A 21793-nucleotide genomic window follows, 5' to 3' on the forward strand; every position below is an offset into this window, starting at 1 on the left:
GCCCCCGCCACGCCCCGCGCACGCTCCGCGCGGCGGCCGGCGGGGGCGGGGCGCTGACGTCACGACGCCGGCGCGTCACGGCGCGGCCGGCCGGCGGGCGGCGGCGGCGGCGGCGGCGGCGGTGGCGCGCGGCGCGGGCGGCCGCGGCGGCAGCGGCGGCATTTCAGTCAGCGGCGGCTGCGGGCTGCGAGCTGCGGGCTCCCGGCTGCGAGCGCTCCTCCCGGCGTCCCCGGCGGCCCGCGCGGCCCAGCTCGGCCGAGGCGAGGGCGCGGCGACTCGGTCTCCTCAGGCCTGCGAGCCGGCGCCCGGAGCGAGCCCGCGCCGCCGCCGCCGCCGCCCGCCGCGAGGGCGGCCCCGAGGGCGGCCCCGGCCTCCGCCGGCATGGCCCCGCGGCCGCGCTCCGCCTAGGGCCGGCGGGAGGCCGCGGGCCCGAGGCGGGGGGCGGCGCCGCGAGCCGCCCGAGCCCCGGCCGCCGCCGCGCCGGGGATGCGCCGGCCCGCGGCCCGCGCCCGCCGCCGCCGCCGCCGCCGCGCCTGAGCCCGGCCGGCCCCGCGCCGCCGCCGCCGCGCCGCGCGCCATGTCCAAGATGCCGGCCAAGAAGAAGAGCTGCTTCCAGATCACCAGCGTGACCACGGCGGCGGCGGCGCCCGGCGCGGCCGAGGACACGGAGAGCCTGGACGACCCCGACGAGTCGCGCACCGAGGACGTGTCCTCCGAGATCCTGGACGCGTCCCGCGCCTCCGACGACGGCCCCGAGGCGGCGTGCGCGCGCAGCTCGTCGGAGGAGACGCTCAGCCAGGCGGGCGAGGCGGAGACGCCGGCCCCGGCCCCGGCCCCGGCCCCGGCCCCGGCCCCCCCGGCCCCGGCCCCGGCCCCGGCCCCGGCCCCGGCCCCGGCCCCCCCGGCCCCGGGCCCCGCCGCCGCCTTCGCCGCCGCCTGCGGCTCGCGCTTCCGCGTGATCAAGCTGGACCACGGCAGCGGGGAGCCGTTCCGCCGCGGCCGCTGGACGTGCGTGGAGTTCTACGAGCGCGAGGCGGAGGGCGGCGCGCCCGCCCGGCCCGCCGACGGCCTCCGCCCCGCCGGCGCCGCCGAGCCGCCCGCCGAGCGCGACAGCGGCCTGGGCGCCACCGCGGGCTCGGGGCCCGGCGCGGACGGCGGCGCGGCGGAGCCCGCGGAGCCCGGGGCGGCGGCCGGCGCCCGCGGCGCGCCCTGCAGCCTGCCGCCCGCCGACGCCGCCCGCTTCCACACGCGGCCCCCGGCGGGGCCGGCGGACGACGCGCGGCGGAAGTCGGAACCCCTACCTCAGCCCCCGCCCGCGCCGCCGGCCGAGGGCGCGGCCGACGCCCCGCCGCGGGCCCCGCCGCGCACGCCCGGGAGCAGCCTGGCCGGCCCGGAGCTCGGCCTGGCCGGGCCGGCGGACGGCGACGAGGACAGGTAGGCGCGCCGCGGGGCCGGGAGCGGGAGGGGAGCGGGGCGGCGGGGAGCGGGACGGGAGCGGGCGGCGGGGAGCGGGGCCGGGAGCGGGACGGGAGCGGGGCGGCGGGGAGCGGGACGGGAGCGGGCGGCGGGGAGCGGGGCCGGGAGCGGGAGGGGAGCGGGGCGGCGGGGAGCGGGGCCGGGAGCGGGCGGCGGGGAGCGGGGCGGCGGGGAGCGGGGCGGCGGGGAGCGGGCGGCGGGGAGCGGGGCGGCGGGGAGCGGGGCGGCGGGGAGGGGGGCGGCGGGGAGCGGGGCGGCGGGGAGCGGGGCCGGGAGCGGGGCGGCGGGGAGCGGGGCGGCGGGGAGCGGGGCCGGGAGCGGGGCGGCGGGGAGCGGGGCGGGAGCGGGCCGGCGGGGAGCGGGGCCGGGCCGGGAGCGGGGCCGGGAGGGGAGCGGGGCGGCGGGGAGCGGGGCCGGGCGGGGAGCGGGGCGGCGGGGAGCGGGGCGGCGGGGAGCGGGGCGGGAGCGGGGCGGCGGGGAGCGGGGCGGCGGGGAGCGGGGCGGCGGGGAGCGGGGCCGGGCGGGGAGCGGGGCGGCGGGGAGCGGGGCGGCGGGGAGCGGGGCGGCGGGGAGCGGGGCGGGAGCGGGGCGGCGGGGAGCGGGGCCGGGCGGGGAGCGGGGCCGGGAGCGGGGCGGCGGGAGCGGGGCCGGGCGGGGAGCGGGGCCGGGAGCGGGGCGGCGGGGAGCGGGGCGGCGGGGAGCGGGGCGGCGGGGAGCGGGGCCGGGCGGGGAGCGGGGCGGCGGGGAGCGGGGCCGGGCGGGGAGCGGGGCCGGGAGGGGAGCGGGGCCGGGAGCGGGGCCGGGAGGGGAGCGGGGCGGCGGGGAGCGGGGCCGGGCGGGGAGCGGGGCGGGAGCGGGGCGGCGGGGAGCGGGGCCGGGCGGGGAGCGGGGCGGCCGGGAGCGGGGCCGGGCGGGGAGCGGGGCGGGAGCGGGGCGGCGGGGAGCGGGGCGGCGGGGAGCGGGGCGGCGGGGAGCGGGGCGGCCGGGAGCGGGGCCGGGAGCGGGGCGGCGGGAGCGGGGCCGGGCCGGGAGCGGGGCGGCGGGGAGCGGGGCCGGGCGGGGAGCGGGGCCGCGGGGAGCGGGGCGGCGGGGAGCGGGGCGGCGGGGAGCGGGGCGGCGGGGAGCGGGGCGGCGGGGAGCGGGGCCGGGCGGGGAGCGGGGCCGGGCGGGGAGCGGGGCCGGGAGCGGGGCCGGGAGGGGAGCGGGGCGGCGGGGAGCGGGGCCGGGAGCGGGGCCGGGCGGGGAGCGGGGCCGCGGGGAGCGGGGCGGCGGGGAGCGGGGCGGCGGGGAGCGGGGCGGCGGGGAGCGGGGCGGCGGGGAGCGGGGCCGGGCGGGGAGCGGGGCCGGGCGGGGAGCGGGGCCGGGAGCGGGGCCGGGCGGGGAGCGGGGCCGGGCGGGGAGCGGGGCCGGGAGCGGGGCCGGGCGGGGAGCGGGGCCGGGCGGGGAGCGGGGCCGGGAGCGGGGCCGGGAGGGGAGCGGGGCGGCGGGGAGCGGGGCCGGGCGGGGAGCGGGGCGGCGGGGTGCGGGGACGGGAGGGGAGCGGGGCGGCGGGGAGCGGGGCGGCGGGAGCGGGGCCGGGCGGGGAGCGGGGCCGGGCGGGGAGCGGGGCCGGGAGCGGGGCGGCGGGGAGCGGGGCGGCGGGGAGCGGGGCGGCGGGGAGCGGGGCGGCGGGGAGCGGGGCGGCGGGGAGCGGGGCCGGGCGGGGAGTGGGGCCGGGAGGGGAGCGGGGCCGGGAGCGGGGCCGGGAGGGGAGCGGGGCGGCGGGGAGCGGGGCGGCGGGGAGCGGGGCCGGGAGGGGAGCGGGGCGGCGGGGAGCGGGGCCGGGCGGGGAGCGGGGCCGGGAGGGGAGCGGGGCGGCGGGGAGCGGGGCCGGGAGGGGAGCGGGGCCGGGAGGGGAGCGGGGCGGCGGGGAGCGGGGCCGGGAGGGGAGCGGGGCCGGGAGGGGAGCGGGGCGGCGGGGAGCGGGCCGGGAGGGGAGCGGGGCGGCGGGGAGCGGGCCGGGAGGGGAGCGGGGCCGGGAGGGGAGCGGGGCGGCGGGGAGCGGGCCGGGAGGGGAGCGGGGCGGCGGGGAGCGGGCCGGGAGGGGAGCGGGGCCGGGAGGGGAGCGGGGCCGGGAGGGGAGCGGGGCCGGGAGGGGAGCGGGGCCGGGAGGGGAGCGGGGCCGGGAGCGGGGCCGGGCGGGGAGCCGAGGGCCCGGGAGGCGGCGTTCGCCCGCCCCGCGTCCGCCGGGCCCGCGGGCGAGGACCGGGCAGACCCGCCCGCCCCTCGGAGCCACGGCCAGGCCGGACACTGGCGCCCGCGGGCCGCGCTGTGCAGCCGGGCCGCCCCTCCCAGGGCCTGCGGAGCCCACCCCGCGCCGCCCCCCGCATGCCCCGCACGCCGCCCCGCGCGCGCCAGCCGACGGCGCCCCCGCAGCTCCCACAGCCGGGCGCAGAGCGCACAGCCCTGGCCGGTGAGGACGCGGCTCGGACGCGGCCTCAGTTTCTCTTAGAGTAGTCTCACGCGGAGGGCTGAGCTGCGGATGGCACCGCACTGCCCCCGCCCGTCAGCGGCACAGCCCCGCGCCCGGGGCCTTCTCCCCTCACCCTCCACCTAGTTCTTGTCACGGCTTCTACGTTAGGCTCCAAGATGTAATCTTACACATTTTGACGTTTTTAATCGTTGGACCAACACACCTGGTGAAGGAATACTCCGTTGAGTGGAAATGGTGTTTGTTGCTTTTTAAATGGAAAGCATTTGTGTAAAGGGAAGGCACCCTAAGGTTCCACTCTGAGCTCGTTAAGTGTTCCAGGCTTATGTGCAACTTAACAACGTGGCTACTCTGGGAAAAATAGTACGAACTAGAAATCTTAATTTTAATGTGACCTAGGGTTTCTTTCTTTACACGCATCCAGATCCTAAAACAGTTTGGAGAGGTTTTGAGTACTTAGGACTTAAATTTTGTAAACAGGTTGTCAGATTCAGTTGCTACAGAAATACAGACGTGCTGATGGTTTCAATTACCATTGCCTTCTGACTCTTGGATGTTACTTTTCACTAGAGAAGTCTATGGTTAGTAACTGATTTTTTTTGTAAACAGATGGATATTCATTACAAATAGTGAATATTTTGTTCATTATTTGAACAAAATTTGCTCAAACTACCTTCACATCGAACAGCTATTACTGTATGCAAATTGGAGGAGGTAGAAAATGTTTCTGGCCCTAAAAGGAGTACAGTTCTGATTGCTTTCTATAGATAACTGACCAATGTGACCTGTAGGCACATTCCAGGAACTCCTCCTATGAATGGCTGCAATTGTCAACTGTCAACTGCTGCCCAACTGACTGTTGAAAATCTTACTGAAAGGGTCCCTCAGTTGCCTAGAACTGTACATCTTGTAAAGGGCTGTATTAGTGTAGTTTCCTAATGATTACTGGTGATTCTAAGTGGTGTGCCTGGTGTGTACTGCAAATATAAATTCATGTCTGTAAATTACACTTTACAAATTATGCAGGTATAAATCACGCATGATGTGTGCACTATGCATACATTTCACACACATGGAGTTCTGTTTTTTACTTGACATTTAAATTAAATGTAAAGACACGTCAGGAAGCAGAGCTGTCACTACTACTGTAATAGGTGCTTTTTTAGAGCTATGTTACAGGAAAGTCTTAACTGCATGCAGTACATATGCATTTATTTTTCCCTAAACGACAGTTCTTACTTGAAGTGTCCTCTTAGAAGCTTACATTTAATCATGGAAGCAATTTTGCGCTTCCAGTGTTATAGTTAATATGTAACTCACACACGAGAATACCATCTTATGCTTATAAACTTTGAATGTTTCTACTAAGAAGTTGATAATCACAGTACAGCACATGCATGTGTAACATTTTGTATAAAAATTGATAACATAGTACATTCATCATTGGTGCTTAATTACTGAAATATACTTTGGTTATAAACATTGGCTCTAAGTAAAAGAAATTATATATAGATGTAGATATATCCAGAGAGATTTCCCAAAGCTCCTGACATCAGTAAGAGCTTGGCCTTCTATCTTCAAAAGCACACATACTGTTGAAATTTTTGTGGATTAGTGAGTGTAGACTCTAAGAATTTTTCAAAAAGGGATCTATATATGTGGATAATACATATTCCAAGTAATTTATTTACTTATTTTGGTACTAGGGATTGAACCCACAGTTGTTAGGCAAGCAACTCTACCATCTGAGCTATGTCTCCAGGATCCAAGTAATTAGTAACACTTGATGTTTTTCCTTTAGGGGGAAAGAACATAAATTCACAAATCTTGAGCTAAGTCATCTTTATGAGAAGTCACTTTATAATAAGACTAGGAGTGGGGGTATATATGTAGTCTAAACCCTGAGAATAAATGTTAACACCAGTCTGTTTATTCTCCAAGAATTTAGATGGCCCTGATTTGGAACTGGTATGGTATGATACTGGATTTATTGGTACCTACCATGTCACAAAAGAAAAATCAATCTATGAAGCAGAGTAAATTGGACTCTTCCCTCCCAGCCACCCAGGGCTAATTCTGCCCTCATAATTAGCACATTATTTCTGAAGTTAACTCTTAAACTGGATCTGAAAAGGATCACTGGTGCCATAGTTTCCAAGCTGAGAGGAAAGCAGCTTGAGTAAGAGTGTGTTATGTTTGAACAGTGATTGAATTGGCAGGAAATAGTGAAGGATTTAGATATGTAGATTTTCTTCATAAGTGTGTGGATGCATTATGGGTGTTGATTGAAGCTTTTGTTTTAAGGTGTTAGCTATCTAACAGTCATATCAGTGCTCTCTTTAGTGACTATTGTGTTTTAAATTACAATCTTGTGATACAGTTGTTTTTAGGGGAAGCTTGAGTCTCCAAAATTCTCATTCCACGGAATGCACTAGTTTGGTACACTGAGATGGAAATTCAAGCACGCAGCACAACTTGAAGCTATGACCCTATGTTAAACACAACCCAAGCTTCTATTGGGTCTCCTGTATGATCTTCTCAACAGTCTGTAGGCAAGTTTTCTTACTCATTTTTTAATGGATTAAGGAAACTGAGGCTCTGACCATTCAATCCCATGGCATACGCTAATACATTCTCCACCCCAGAGCCAGCTAGTGCTTTTTGGTTTTGTTTTATGTTCCCAGAGCGAGAGGTTTTGCTTTATTACTTGGTAGACAGTAACGGAGGAAGGAAGTTAATTTATCTAAAGAATACTTTTAGGAGCTGGGTGCGGATGGCTCACGCCTGTCATCCTAGCTACTCAGGAGGCTGAGATGTGAGGATGGCGGTTCAAAGCCAGCCCAGGCAGGAAAGTCCGTGAGACCCTAATCTCCAATAAACCACCAAACAAGTGGAAGTGGCGTTGTGGCTCAAGTGGTAGAGCACTAGCCTTGAGCTGAAGAGCTGAGGGACAGCGCCCAGGCCCAGAGTTCAAGCTTATCCTGGGTTCCATCCCCAGTACCAAAAAGAAAAGACAAGAAGAACACAGTTAAAACACACACACACCCAAAAAAAACCCAAACAAGAATATTTTTAATCATTTGTAATGCCAGATAATGTTGGAGATGGCCTTTACTGATCTTACTGTATTGCCCTGATTTCTACTTAGATCTCTTTTTTGTGGGGGGGGAGGGTCCGGTCGTGGGGCCTGAACTCTGGGCCTGGGCGCTGTCCCTCAGCTCTTCAGCTCAAGGCTAGCACTCTACCATTTGAGCCACAGCACCACTTCCGGCTTTTTTCTTCTTGCTTATGTGATGCTGAGGAATCGAACCCAGGGCCTCGAGCATGCAAGGCAAGTGTTCTACCACTGAGCCACCTTCCCAGCCCTCTACTTAGATCTCTTAAGTTCTGTTTTGATACAGTGAAAGAGGTGTTTATTGAGTTTAGGATTCATGTATCTTCTTTTTTCATTTAGTTTTGAAGTATAGGGCATAAGTATGTGTTTGGGGCTTTTTTCCTCATCCTTTCCTATTAAAGTTACCTGAAGATCTTGTCAAAGCAAGTAGACGTATTACATGTTTTTTGTTACTTCCTGATATACTACTTTCATGTTCCAGGAAATTTATATGACAGGCTTTATTATAAAATTAGGTAGTAAAGATTGTTAAGTGGTTTTTAAAAATGTCCTCAAATAATAGGAAAATACTATTTTCATTTAGGTGGCTGAAATAAAGTAGTATAAAATCTTTATTCTAAGAATTGCTTCACTGGCTCATTACTTAAAATGATAGCTTATATTAACATAAACTAAGCTGTTAGAAAATGACCAGCACTGGTGGCTCACACCTGTCACCATAGCTACTCAGGAGGCTGAGATCTGAGAATCTCAGTTTGGAGCAGCCGGGGCTGCCAGGGTTCTCCAGTGAACCACCCGGAAGTGGAGGTGTTGCTCCAGCGTTAGCACCAGCCTTGAGCGAGAATGCCACACAAGGGAAGGGCTCTGAGTTCAAGTCTCAGAACCAGCACTCAAAAAATTCAGGTATCCTAGAATGGAGCCATGACATGATCTATTAACAGCTTTTCCTTGGCCTCTTAATTCCCTCAGTTTTTATGTCCTAAAGCTCTAGTCTCTGTTCATACCCATTAGTGTTTACAAACACAAATGGCTCTTTTTTCCTATACTCCCTTGAAGTTCTTAATTGGCTAATTTTTTTTAGACTTAACTCCTTTAGAATACTTTGAAACTACTTATTGGTGATTTTTGCTATACAACTTTCCTAATTTGTAAACTACATCTAGTTGAAATATCCTAGAAATGAATAAAACTTGTTATTTATTCAGCTGGGTATCAACCCAGGGTCTAACACTGTTAGGTGCTTTTCTACTGGGCTAAATCCTCTGCTCCAAATTTCTCATAAAACTAAATTTTTTATCCTTAGAATCTAGACCCTAAAATTTCCATAATTCTCAGATTGTATAACTAAATGTTTTCTTTATTTGGAGTATATGTGGGAAAATGATTTTTGTGAGCTTTGTAATCTAACATATTTAAAGACTATTAAATTCATTTCTTGTGTATTTTTTTTGTTTTTTTTTTTTCACTCCCCCAAGGTTTACTGTTGACTACATATATCTTTTTTTGTTGTTGGTTGTGGGGCTTGAACTCTGGGCCTGGGCGCTGTCCCTTAGCTCTTCAGCTCAAGGCTAGCGCTCTACCACTTGAGCCACAGCGCCACTTCCAGTTTTCTGGCAGTTTATTGGAGATTAGAGTCTCAAGGACTTTCTTGCCTGGGCTGCTTTGAACCAGGATCCTCAGATCTCAGCCTCCTGAGTAGCTAGGATGACAGGTGTGAGCCACCCGCGCCCGGCTATTCTTTTTTTCACTTTACATTTGGCTTACAAGAAACAGATTTTAACACCAAAAAACAACACAACAGCAACAAAGAATACCCCTGAATTTCATTGCAAGTCATATGAATTCACTTGAAACCAATTTATTTGGTTGATGATTTCTTTCTTTTTTTTTTTGGTTGGCCGTGGGGCTTGAACTCCAGGCCTGGGTGCTGTCCCTCAGCTCTTCAGCTCAAGGTGAGCGCTCTACCACTTGAGCTACAGCGCCACTTCCGGTTTTCTGGTGGGTTTTTTCTTTTTTTTTTTTGGAGATAGGAGTCTCATGGTCTCTCCTGCCCGGGCTGGCTTTGAACCGCGATCCTCAGCTCTCAGCCTCCTGAGTAGCTAAGATTACAGCCGTGAGCCACCAGCACCCGGCGGTTGATGATTTATTTCAAATTAAGTATTCGTGTTGACAAAGTTAGGAAATCAAGCTTTTTTTTTTATTAAAAAAAATGTAATCCTTTTAAATATACTTAGTTTCAAATAAGTCGTCACTTTAATAATTCCAGACAGAAAATAACTTCCAGGTTTACTCCATTATTTTCTATTTACTACCTTCGTCTTTGACTCATTCCATTTGAATTGAAGTTTCTAAACAGACCTTTGAAGCCATCAAACTAGTTACTATACGGTCCTGGATAAGGACCATACTGGAGATTGAACTCATAATTGCTCTTGCCACTTGAGCCACACCTCTAGCTTAGGCCTGATTTAAATAAAAAGTCAAATTGATTTTTCATTTGGCTTATTTGACTTTCATTTGATTTTTGCAGACTATTTTTGCGTGCAGTGAAAAAAGTTACTGGGGAAAAAAGTTACTTTACAAATGTATCTTGAGGATTTGGAATGTTAAATAGAAAAGTTGGAAACCTTCTAAGCCTTGTTATTGGTAGGTGCTACTAAAGTCCCTTTGAGTCCTTAGACCTAGTTAAGATAAAAGTTTTAAGAAAGTTAAAAGACTAGAAAGTAATTAGAGGAGGAAAAGCAATGAGCAGACAGGATTAAAGAACACTTAGAAACAGCTACTTGGTTGATACTCTGGTTCTGAGCCTTTCCTGGGATACCTAAGATGTATCTACTGTTCAGAATGAAAAATGCCTTTTTAAAATGAACTCCTAGAAACTGAACTTTAAAAAATTCTCAGTGGCCGTGCACCAGTGGCTCATGCCTATAATCCTAGCTACTCAGGAGGCTCAAGTCTGAGGATCACACTTCAAAGCCAGCCCGGGCAGGAAAGGCTGAGACCCTTTTTTTTTTTTTTTTTTAAATTTATTTTATTTTATTTTATTTGAGAACATACTGTACAGAGGGGTTACCATTACATGGGCAGGATAATGCATACATTTCTTACCAAGCATTGCAGCCTCCTCCGTTTACCCTTCACCTCCCTTCCCATCAGGCCTAGACCCTTATCTCCAATAAACCACCAGAAAATCGGAGGTGGCTCTGTGGTCAGAGTGCTTCTTTGAACTGAAGAGCTGAGGGACAGTACCCAGGCCCAGAGTTCAAACCCCATTACTGACAAAAAAAGAAAATTGTCACAGTGTAAGTTTCAAAATTGGGATTCTTGCGTGTTGTCTTGATAATCATTGACACTTTATTTCAGTAAACTTTTATCTGTACTCATACTTCTGTGAACTGAAGGCATTATTAGGCCCTCAGAAGGCAGTTGTATACAAATTTCATTTTGTGTATAAAATAGCAGGTTTTGAGCATTGACGCCTAGACATACTATCACTAGCTCACTATCCTGCCAGACTCAATAATAGACTTGTCATTTCAGGGATAAAGAGATCTATTAAGGTCAAATGTTAACTCTGCTATGTTTAATGTTGTGGTTTTTAAAAGATAAAAACTAGGACCATCAGGCAAGTTACTTCTCTACGACCCAGTTTTCTGGTGTTAAATGGGAATGATGACTCTTACTCTTTTTAGTTATCTGTTGCAAAAATGGACCCACTGAAGCACTTAGAATAATACCTGGTGAGGGATGAGCATGTATTAGTTACTGCTAAAGCATAGCACAGGTCAAGGATGATTAAAGTGATACGAAAGTATTGGTCAGCTTCCTGGAAGTTTCAGTTGGTGGTCAGGGAGGCTATAGATCTAAGCTGAAGAGGAGAGAAAACTATTGGGCAGCAAGCTGGTCAAAAGTTTTGGTCCTTGAACTAGGCTTTGAGGTTCAGTGGCTCTTGTCTGTGATCTTATACCTACTTGGAAGATTGATGTTTAAAACCGGTGGAGGAGGAAGAGACAAAGTTCACAAGACTGAATAGAAGACAGTGGGAAGTATAAGTTAGGGTCCCAGGCTCTGTGAATCTTAAAATAACTAGCCCAAGAGGTTGAGGCCTGGTTCCTGCCTAGTAGTAAATGGGAGGCCCTGAGGTTTGGGTTTGTTTGTTTGTTTTTCTTTCTTTTATTGTTATAAAGGTGATACACGGAGGGGGTTACACAGTTATATAAGTCAGGTAATGAGTATATTTTGTCACTCTTCACTCTCCCAAGTTTGGGGCTTGGGGTTGTGGTGGTGGTGGTGTTTATTGTGTTTTGTATTTAGTTTCTGGAGAAACTACTCCTGAGTTGTATACTGAAAGCTTGTCCAGATCAGCAATTAGTCAGGATTCAGTGGTGTTAGCTCTTGGGAGTTGTTCTTAGGATTGGCAGAAAGGGATGACCCACCCAGCATGGGTGGCTCGTGCTTACAGTGCTCGCTCTCAGGAGGTTGAAATCTGAGGGTCATGGTTTGAAGCCAACCTCGGCAGGAAAAGTAAGTACATGAGACTCTTTGCCAATTAAGCACACACAAAAAGCTAGAAGTAGAGTTGTGACTGAAGTGGTAGAGTGCTAGCCTTGAGCACAAAAGCTCGGGACAGTGCCCAGGCCCTGAATTCAAAAAAAAGAAACGTGTGGTCATTCTGGTGAACAGGCTTTCCCCTTTCAGAGGGGACATTGTACTCACCCATCATGGTTTATTATAAAACTCTTCTCACTTTGAGCAAATCTTCCTTGATAGATAGTATAGCTTTTTACAACAGCTTTGTTAAACCACTAAACAGGTATTTTTAAAAAGTGTTCTCACACAATGTATTGATAAGCTGTGTGTATATATACAAAATTGATGCTAGGATTTTATCTGATCTCTTTTAGAACTTTAGTTTTCGCTTATTGGTGTCTATTGGATGTTGTATATTTTTAATTTCCTTCCAAGTGTTGTGTTAAGCACTTTTACAGAGTCTCGCCTTTTTTTTTTATTAAATCAGTTATATTGTATTAAAATATAAACTTCCATTTTAAAAAGTAATTTTACTGTACATTCTCAATCTCATTTCCATTTGATTCTTGGATCTCACAGGAATCCTTCAACTGCTTTCTACCAAGCGTTCCATTTGAACACGTTTCAGGAATCAAAGAGCCTCTGGGATAGGTATGAATACTTAATATGGAATGCATACATGCAAAAGTGTATGCATGAATTGCTTTGCATAAGACTGAGCTTTGTTATTTTAAGGGGGAAAAACCACATGATACCTAGCATGGGAAAAGCAGCAAAATAAACCAAAAGGACAATCTATATTTTACATAGAATATCAACATATTTTCTTAAGTATATTTCCTGAAGGATATTTACATATCCTACTGATATGAAATAGCTATTTACCTAGTGTATTTTTAATGCAGAAGTGTAAAATTAACCACACTTGCTTTAATTGTTTTCTGTTTATATGATTTCTGTGTAAAAGAAAAATAACTCAAATTTAAAAGTTGAAACAAGATGAGAACTAGTCATTAATTTTTGACGAGATTTTATCACCCAGTGTGTTTGCTACAGTTGACTAGATTTACATTATTAGAAGTTTTCTTTCAGAGCTATCTTATAGATTCTATAGGCCAAGCACTGGTGGCTGATTCCTATAATCCTCTCAATCCTCTCTTCAGGAGGCTGAGACCTAAGCATTGCAGTCGCCAGCCTGGACAGAAAAGTCCCTGAGAGTCTTATCTCCAGTTAACCAATGTAAAACCAGAAGTGGAGCTGTGGTTCAAATAGTAGAACACCAGCCTTGGGCAAAAAAGCCAAGCGAGGCCTTTAATTCAAACCCCAGTACTGGTGTGCGGTTCGCACATGTGGACACACATACACACACACGTAGAACGAAATCTTGGAGTTAATTTTTGGTAAAAAATACTTTGGTTTATCTTTCTGCTTAACACACGTTTTAAGTAGTGTATGCTCTGTTCAGTTACTTTGCTGAGTACTAGCACTCCATCATTCTGTGTTTGACTATAGAAGTTAAACTCAGATTATTTTTAAAATTCACACAAAGCTTGTTAGATTCTTTTAACTGCCTGGCAACGCATTTGTATCTTCTGGCATAGTTTTGGATAACACCTATAGACTCAACTTCATCTCTTCTGTAAGAAAAAGAGTATCCAGAATGCATGTACATTGTCATATTAAGACATGGACTCCATTGCGTAGAAATGATAAAACGTCTTGTTTGTGTGTGCTATCTAAAGATACTATTAAACAAAGTATCTTTTAGGTGGTGTATTCTTTAGTTAACAAAATAATGGTGGGTTGTTTTTTTTGTATTGTTTTGATTTTTGGTCGGTCTTGGGGCCTGAACTCTGGGCCTGGGCACTGTCCCTCAGCTCTTCAGCTCAAGGCTAGCGCTCTACTACTTGAGCCACCTTCCCAGCCCCCAATAATGGTGTTTTTTTTTTAACAGTCGTCTTTTAGAATGCGAAGTTTTAAAATTTACAGTACTTTTTATAGAATCAATTTTAAGTAGTTTGACTAGAGCAATATAAATTGTAAAGTTATGACATGAAACATGAAAATTTAGACATTCAAATATTTCATCAAATAACTGTGTTGGGGGGTATACTTTATACTTTTTGTAGAAGAGAGAAAAGAATAACACTCTGAAGGCAGCTTCAGTGTATTTTAATTTAAGAACACTCTGAAGGCAGCTTCAGTATGTTTTAAGTTATTTCTCATAGCTTCCTTCCATGAGCTTCAAGATACCAAAGAAGTGAGGCAAGTTGAAAACAGTTTCTTGGGCCTGTGGTATAGGCCAAAGTTACTGAGTACTTACCTGTAATGTGTTCATGCCAGAATATAATAAGAACTTAGTATTCTAGATCAGCCATTCTTTAGTATAAGTTGGCCTTCTTGGTATCTAGGTTCCAGGTGACTGGCTTAATTGCTAACTTTTCATCTAGCTTACTTTCAGTTAAGAAGAGAAGCCGTGTCTAGCTTTAAGCAATCTGGTTGGAAAATAACTTGTAATTAATATGTGTATCAGCGAAGGAAGTATTGTGTCACTTTATATTCATTACAAACAGGTTGAAATTTGTGTTGCTTTAAAAAACAACAACAACATTAAATACACCTTCTGCTTGCTTGTTTTGTGTCTCACCAAACTACTCTGTTCATTTTTGACTTGGAAATTCACAATTTTTCCTGCTAATTTGCCAGACGAGTATTTTTTTTTTTACAGGAGCAATTCTGTTATTACATAGAACTTAGAATTTAGGAGGCTGTAAGTTCCTTGTGTACTTAGAGGTATACATTTGTCTGTCAGTATTACCAGTTACCACAAGGCTCTTAGGAAATTTTAGAATAATTTTCAGTGGAGGTGCAAGCTTTTTTTGTTTTAATTTTTACCAATACCAGAATTTAAATTCAGAACCTTATTCTTCTCAGTTTGTACTCTACTGCTTGCGCCATGCCTCCAGCTTGGCTTTTGGCTGATGATTTTGGAGATCCCACAGACTTTTCTGCTTGGGCTAGCTTTGAACCTTATGGAGTAGTAGCTAGGATGGCAAGTGCTGAGCCCTGGTCCCTGGCTTAGTGGGGCAGCTTTTTCACAGCATGCCAGTTTTCATTGAACACACTGTGGGTGTCTGAGGATTCCTGGCTTGGCCTTCTGTGAAAGACAACAGACTCTTCCAGCTCAGCATAGTATCTTTACATCCAAATAGGAGTACCTGTGCTTGCCTGTGTCGACTTAAAAAGTTTGTTTCCTTCCTAAACCAGAACTATCCAGTTAAGGAGCCCTAGGACAACAGGCCTCCTGCCTGTACTCTGGTATTCTGCCCTGGAAATACCCAGGGCTTTCCTCAGTTGTTGTGTTAAAGTTAAAGCTGCTCTTCAGCCTTTCTTTCGCTCTTCTGTCAGTGTCATTATACCTGTTTTGTCATTTGCAGAGTGCTCAGAATCAGTGAAACAAGAATAGATACTGGCAGCTCAAACACAATCCCCCTTACAGATAGGGAAGCCTTCCTTGGCTATTAAAAGCAATAACGCAGTTTAAGATACTGGATTTCTAGATTATTTCACTGTGAAGTGAACTTTTAGTTATACCTTAGGTATATTAGCATCATAGAATAGTGCTTTTAAAGCTTTCCAAAGACAATTCTTGCTTTTAAAAAAACAAAAAAAAAACAACAAAAACTCAGGGCCTGAGCAGCGTCCCTGAGCTTCTTCTGCTCAAGGCTAGCGCTCTACCACTTGAGCCATAGGGCCATTTCCAGCCTTTTCTGTTTATGTGGTACTGAGGACTCGAACCAAGGGCTTCATGCATGCTAGGCAAGTGCTCTACCACTAAGCCACATTCCCAGCCTTAATTCTTGGCTTTGTGGGGTCATTCAATCTATTGGATTAATTAAGAAATGTATTTAATCTGGCTCTCATTAGGAGTTTTTCATTTTATCAATTTTACTTCTCCAAAATATCAGATCAGTAAGTTACTACAGACAATCCTTTAAATAAAGGCAGGAATCAGATAGCCTATAGGAATGTACCTTATTAATCAAAGCATTGTGTGCCTTTGTCTTCATGAAGAAATTGCATGAATATAGTTAAGTAAGAACATTGGTTAGGTGTACCATCCTTTTGAATCTACTAGTTCTTAATGGGAAGTATTTACACAAATCAATAAAGTAATAATAGACATGGTTTATTGAAATGAATGTATTAGTTTTTGCTAAGTCTTTTACTAAATATTTTGTTAAAAAATTACAGTATTTACTTAGATATGATTGCCTCTAGTTTGAATATTACTATGATATAAGCCAAGCAGATATACATATAGGTACAAGAAAATTATTGGATTAAAAACATATTCTTAGATAACCTAAATATTTTGTTAGGAAAAAACTTACAGCATTTTGTATTATTGATTACTGAGATTATTGGTGCACATTAGTTATATAAGGGAGGGGTTTCATTGTGACATCTCCATGTGTCGTATACAGAGTATACGACCACTCTCTGGCACTCTCCCTTTCCTCCCTCTTACAGATTTCATTGTTTAAAGCGAGAAGTGGAAAAATAAACTATTAAGTACCATAAGTAATAGGAACTAATTTGCTTTGCTCATTCTCTAAGAAAGTATAGGTCCATCATTAACAAGTACTTATTAACCTGAATCATACGGCATGTTCCATAATGTGGTTAATCCAATTTTTGAACGTTGAAACAAAATGAAATGTAGCTAATATCAGAAACACCCTTCATAAATGTACACCTTAAGATGAAAACACCTGTATAAACAGTGTTGGGTACTGTGAACCTCCTTCATGACCTCTCCTTTCCCTGTCCTAACCTTTTTAAGTGTTTTCTGTAAGTAGTCTTACCATTTATTTTGTATCTGGCCCCTTTCACTCAGTATTATGTGAGACAGTCATCTGTATGGTTCTACATTGTAGTTGATCTGAATTCCATTGGGGGGCCTTGAACTATGAGCATTCTGCTCTCTTGGCTTTTTCATTCATGGCTGGCACTCTACCACTTGAGCCGTATCTCTACTTTGAGCTTTTGCCCTGGCTGACGTTATACCATGATTCTCAGATTTCAGCCCCAGGGCATCCAGATTATAGGCCTGGAGCCACCAGCGCCCAACTGATCTTAATCTTTAAAAGCTATAATGTATGGTTATGAAGTTGTTCTCCAACTGTAGTGAGTGAATATGAGTGGTTGGATTTTACCGGTAGACCACATAAAACTCTTGGAGATCCATCCCTGCAGTGTTCTATAAGACTACCTGGAGATTTCAGTGAAGTATTTTCATGTTTTATTGTGTTATAAATTTGGTCAACCTTCCAGTCTTCAGGTTCCACGCCCTTGGATTCTGACAGCCTCAGTGGAAATACTCTCTCATTCACGAATGTCTTGGATTTGTCTGCCGGGCTGACATCTCAGTCCTCTGAGTAGTTAGGGTTACAAGTGTGAGCCACTAGTGCCCAGAATCCTTTCTCCTTTAAAGTTGTAGCTGACATTAAGGGATATTCGCATATGTAGGGCCTTGGGTTCCTTCCCCACCATGAGAGGGGCAGAGAGAAAAAAAGGAAGGTTGCATGTGTACTGACTATGTAGAGACTTTGTTATTACTACCTAAACAATGCAGTGTAACAAGTATTTATTTACATTGCGCTAAGATTATTTGAAGTATACAAGAGAATATAAATAGGTTATTTGCAAAGGCCGATTAACAAACAGCTTGAACGTCTGTGGATTTTCATACCCCAGGATATCCTGGAACCAGTTTTCCATGGACATTAAAGGATGACTCTTGTCTTTGGAAATAAACTGTACTATACACTTGATTTAAAGGGATTTGCCTATTGTCATTTTAAGTGGTCCTGACCTAAAGCCTTAAAATTTTACTTTTGTGTTGTAGTTCATGGTAAATTTAAACAAGAAAGTTACCAAAATTAGATATTATTTGACTCAGCTTAAGTTGAAGGGTGTACAGCTGAGATCAGATGATCAAGGTTCAAAGCCAGCACAGAAAGACAAGTTCATGAGACTATCTCTAGTTAACTAGCAAAATGCCAGGCTGGAGGTGTGACTCCTGTGATAGAGTACCAGCCAAGAGCAAGCAAGCCAGCCAAGTAGGCGCTGAATTCTGACCAAGGTACTGGCACAAAGAAAAATGTCTGTCAGCTCCTGTAAGTAAGTACTGACAGAAACAAGATTAGTAAAATTCAGCAGCTTTTAATGATCAGAGTTTTGCTATGGAAAAACTGGTGGATGTATTGTCACATGATTGAGAGTATTAACTATCACAAAAATTCAAGAACTTTTAAGTTAGAAACTTGGTAGACTGTTTCACATGTCTTCCCACCAGTTGGTACATTTGATATAATGTGCTGTATGTTAAAATACTATATACATACATCTGTGTGTGTGTATACAGGGTTAGGGTGTAGCTTAGTGGTCAAGCACTTGCCTAGCGTGTGCAAGCCCATAGGTTCAACCCCCACCATTGCAAATGAAAAGAAAAAAGCCCTCTAGAAAGATTGATATTTTAATTCTTTCTTGGAATATAATTTTTTTCTTGGGATACACTGCCTTTCCAGTATTATTCCACTGGGTACATTTAGATGGATTTTTTAAAATCTTGAGTATCTCTAAGATCATTTTTCTAATACGTAATATGTAGAGCAAAAGTATATAAATATTGGGGACATGTAGGATTGTTCTCACTTTGTTCACCTAAAAAAAACGTGTGTCAACCCTTCAAGAAGTAAGCATTTTTAATTACAGGATTTCTCAATAGTATAATGAATATTCTTGAACACCATTGGAAAAATATGGCTAAAGATTAGTGGACAGTCTTACAGAATTTTTAGGGTTTTATTATTTCTTTAGAAGGAAGTGGAGTTGGAAGTGTGGCTCTGTTGGTAGAGTACTAGTCAATGAGCAAAAACAGTACCAGTCTCAGACCTAATAAAAAGAAGGAGGAAATGAAGGAAGAAAGGTTTATACTTGAAAATGAAATTTTGTGTCACACTAAGCCATTAATAACAAGTACCATGCTAGGGTATAGCTCAGTGGTAGAACTCTTGCCTAGCAGTGGTGAGCCCCTGCATGTTCAGTCCCCAGTAGCTTCTTCTAAAAAGGCCGAGAGTAGCATGTCACTTTCCACATAATTACTTGGAATTGTAAAGCATCACTTTAGTTTGTCGCATTTTAGGCTTTTAATAAGAATTGGCAGATTTATCATACATTTGTATAATGTACACACCTTTAAAGGTGCGTGTGTGTGTGTGTGTGTGTGTGTGTGAGTGGGTGTGTGTATTTTGTGTGTGTGTGTAGCATAGAAGGTGCTTTATTTGGCTGGCTTAAGTCTTATCTCCTAAGGGCTTTCCAGGCATCTATCACAACTGTGATTTGTTGACAAGCCCAGAGGATCTAGCAGTTTGCCCTTTCAGTAACCAGTTGATTAAATCTTTGAAGACAAATGGGTCATCAGTGCTACTGCTGAGTCTTTTAGAAGGCATTTACTTTACTCCGTATGCATGTTTCCTCTAGTACACAAGCACATACAGTATCTTCTTATGGATATGTCCCACAAAGAAGTAATCATCAAAAATAAACATTAGGAAATGATTTACTATTCTGATGGATAGATCATAGTTGTATAAAGTCTTTCTAGAAACCTTTGGTAATTGTGTTTATGAAATAACCACAACTTTCAAACATTTTTCTACCATATGGATTTTTGCCTTCACCGGGTGATTTTTACTATAAGGCCATGCTTATAAAAAAAAGCATGATTCTTATTGAAGTCAAATGTGTTGTGAGATTACATTTGGAAAGATGTGTAAATCCCCCATAGAAAAGTTCCACTAAAAGTCAAAAATCTGTCATTTGTAGATCTCGCTCATGCATTTTCAGTGCTGTGTCCTTGAGTTTCCCGTAGCTCTGTGCATACTTCCCCTTGGCAGTGAGGCCTCTTTCTTTCCCCTTTCTTTGACCCATTATATCGTTTTATTTAGGTAAAGCTGTATCCCCACGAGGGTTCCCTTTCCTGTGGCTTACTGGCAACTGGTACACATTCTTGTCAGGCAAAAAATGATGTTATTCTTCAGGAATTGAAATAGATGTACAGTTGAAAGCTTTCTTTAGAAAGTGATGACATTCTTACTTTTGCCACTACTGGACCTTCCTCCTGCCAGTTTTCTTAAGCTCCCATATTCATGAAAGTGGGGCCACTGCTGAATAGGATATATTAGGCCTGTTACATAAAGTATAAAAATTTTTTTCCATCAACATTAATAATTGGGTAGTAGAGACTTATTGTTAATATAGGAATAAAATTGGAATGCTATCTTAAGCATTTGAATGATCCATGTAGATCCAGCCATCTGTGCTAGAGTCTAGAAACTCAAACGTGGAGGTGGACCAAACAATAGATCGGAAATGCCATTTTATAGGACTATAAAACTGTCTATGCCAGGTTATATGGTGTTAAGTAATCATTTCTGGATCATAATCTTGAACCTGTAATTGGTTCCATTTCTACTTGACTCTTCACGGATAAGTACTCCTGATGGCTTGAAAGGCTATGGTGAAGTTTAAAGTTTGAAGTATCCAGACCAAATATGGAAATATTTTACATTAAATAAAGTATAAAATATCAATTGTGTAATCGTGGTAAAACATAAAATTTTGCTATGAAAGATTTTTAAAGACTATTTGATTAAAACACTTATTTACTTAAACTCTTTGCTAGAATTTTTTTTAGAATTCAGCATCGGAGGAGGAATGTGACATAATAATGATCGAAAGCCGAAAGTTTAAAAGTTGTGATCCCTCAAGTGGTTGGAGGGTCATTCTAGCCCCTAAGGACTGAGTGTTGTGCACAAGAGTGTCTCATCAGGTCACACATTGGTAAGACTTAATGGATTAGATTGTATGTGTTATACCTGATGTTATTGTCTTGAGATGACTTTCTATGAACAAATGAGCACGTGTATTAAGAGTACAAAATATAAGTTAGAAGGTGGAATTTTAAATACTTGGATTATGTCATCATTTCAGGCTCACAAGACTCAACGCCCTATCTGCAGTGGTGTTTAGTAAATACACCAGCTTAAAAATGCAAGTTTCTATTACAGTGGAATACTTACATATTGCTGTCACATCTGCTGTAGATGCTTACAACATATCAGAAGATATTTGAAAAGTCTTTCCTTTAAGAAAATCCATTTTATTTATAAACCATTGTTTTAATTTATTGCTTTTTGAAGATTTTGCTTTTTTGATAAAAGATATCTTCTAGATGTTTCTAAAAGCCAAAACTTTTCTCAATTTCATATTGATAATACCACAAGTGCTAGTATCACATGAAAATATTATAGTAGAAGTCAGTATAATTTTTTCATGTCTTAGAAATTCTTCTCAGAAATTCTGCTTAGGAAAAAATTAATTTGTTTTTTGCATTTTGTTATTTTTTTGCTTTGTTTTTATAAAATATATTGAAGGAGCTGACTTTTACTTAGTTTAGCTCAGGATAAAACCATTTCATTTGCAAATGGAGAAAAGCCAGGGCTAAGTTACCTTTAGAGTCATACAGTTACAGAATTAATATTCTTGCTAAGGTATGGTGTACTTATTTTGCACGTCTACCAACACTTCTTGAAGTTCTTTCACAAAAATCCCAAAAGTTGTGGGCCACCTAAGCAGGCTGTGTGTATCCAGTTTTACCCTTAACCAAAGATTTGTTCACGTCTCCCTGGCACACTCACACTGACTCTGTCTTTTGAATAAGGTTCTAATTTTTTCTGGGATAGCATTTCATAACTTTGTATTCATTAATAATTGTGACCAGTTGAAGTCTGGAAGGAATACAGTTAATTAGTTGTTTTTTATCCTGTATACTTTCCTTTTTTTTTCATTTTCTACCAACAAATCTACATAACTTTGATAATCACAAAAATAACTTAATTTTCCTAAATATAAATGTCCATAGTTAGAAGTTAAGGGCGATTCTGGGTTATGAGCTTCGTGGAACTTGGAGGATTGTTTAGTCTCTTTAGCTTTGTGTACATTTGTTGAGAACATTTGTCACAATTTGAAACATGTTAATATTGCTACAGAATGTTGTGTGTTCAGAGGGGTAAGTCTTCCTAGACACCCAGGGTGTGACTCAGAATTTCTATCAAGAACATGGATTCCACTGA

At 47.0% G+C, this 21793-nt stretch overlaps 1 protein-coding gene across 1 annotated transcript in view; it reads left to right on the forward strand.

Annotated features, from left to right (window-relative positions):
• Positions 1 to 548: 548 nt before the first annotated feature.
• The window catches only part of Tsc22d2 (TSC22 domain family member 2), a 33761-nt gene continuing 12516 nt past the window's right edge, over positions 549 to 21793 (forward strand). The window contains exons 1-2 of the mRNA XM_042665679.1: positions 549 to 1434; positions 12171 to 12242. Coding sequence (XP_042521613.1) covers positions 578 to 1434; positions 12171 to 12242 — 929 coding nt within the window. The 5' untranslated portion in view covers positions 549 to 577. The remainder of the gene's footprint in view (positions 1435 to 12170; positions 12243 to 21793) is intronic.

This window comes from Dipodomys spectabilis, unplaced genomic scaffold, assembly GCF_019054845.1.
Source record: "Dipodomys spectabilis isolate Male_0828 unplaced genomic scaffold, ASM1905484v1 ptg000340l, whole genome shotgun sequence".
Taxonomy (NCBI): Eukaryota; Metazoa; Chordata; class Mammalia; order Rodentia; family Heteromyidae; genus Dipodomys; species Dipodomys spectabilis.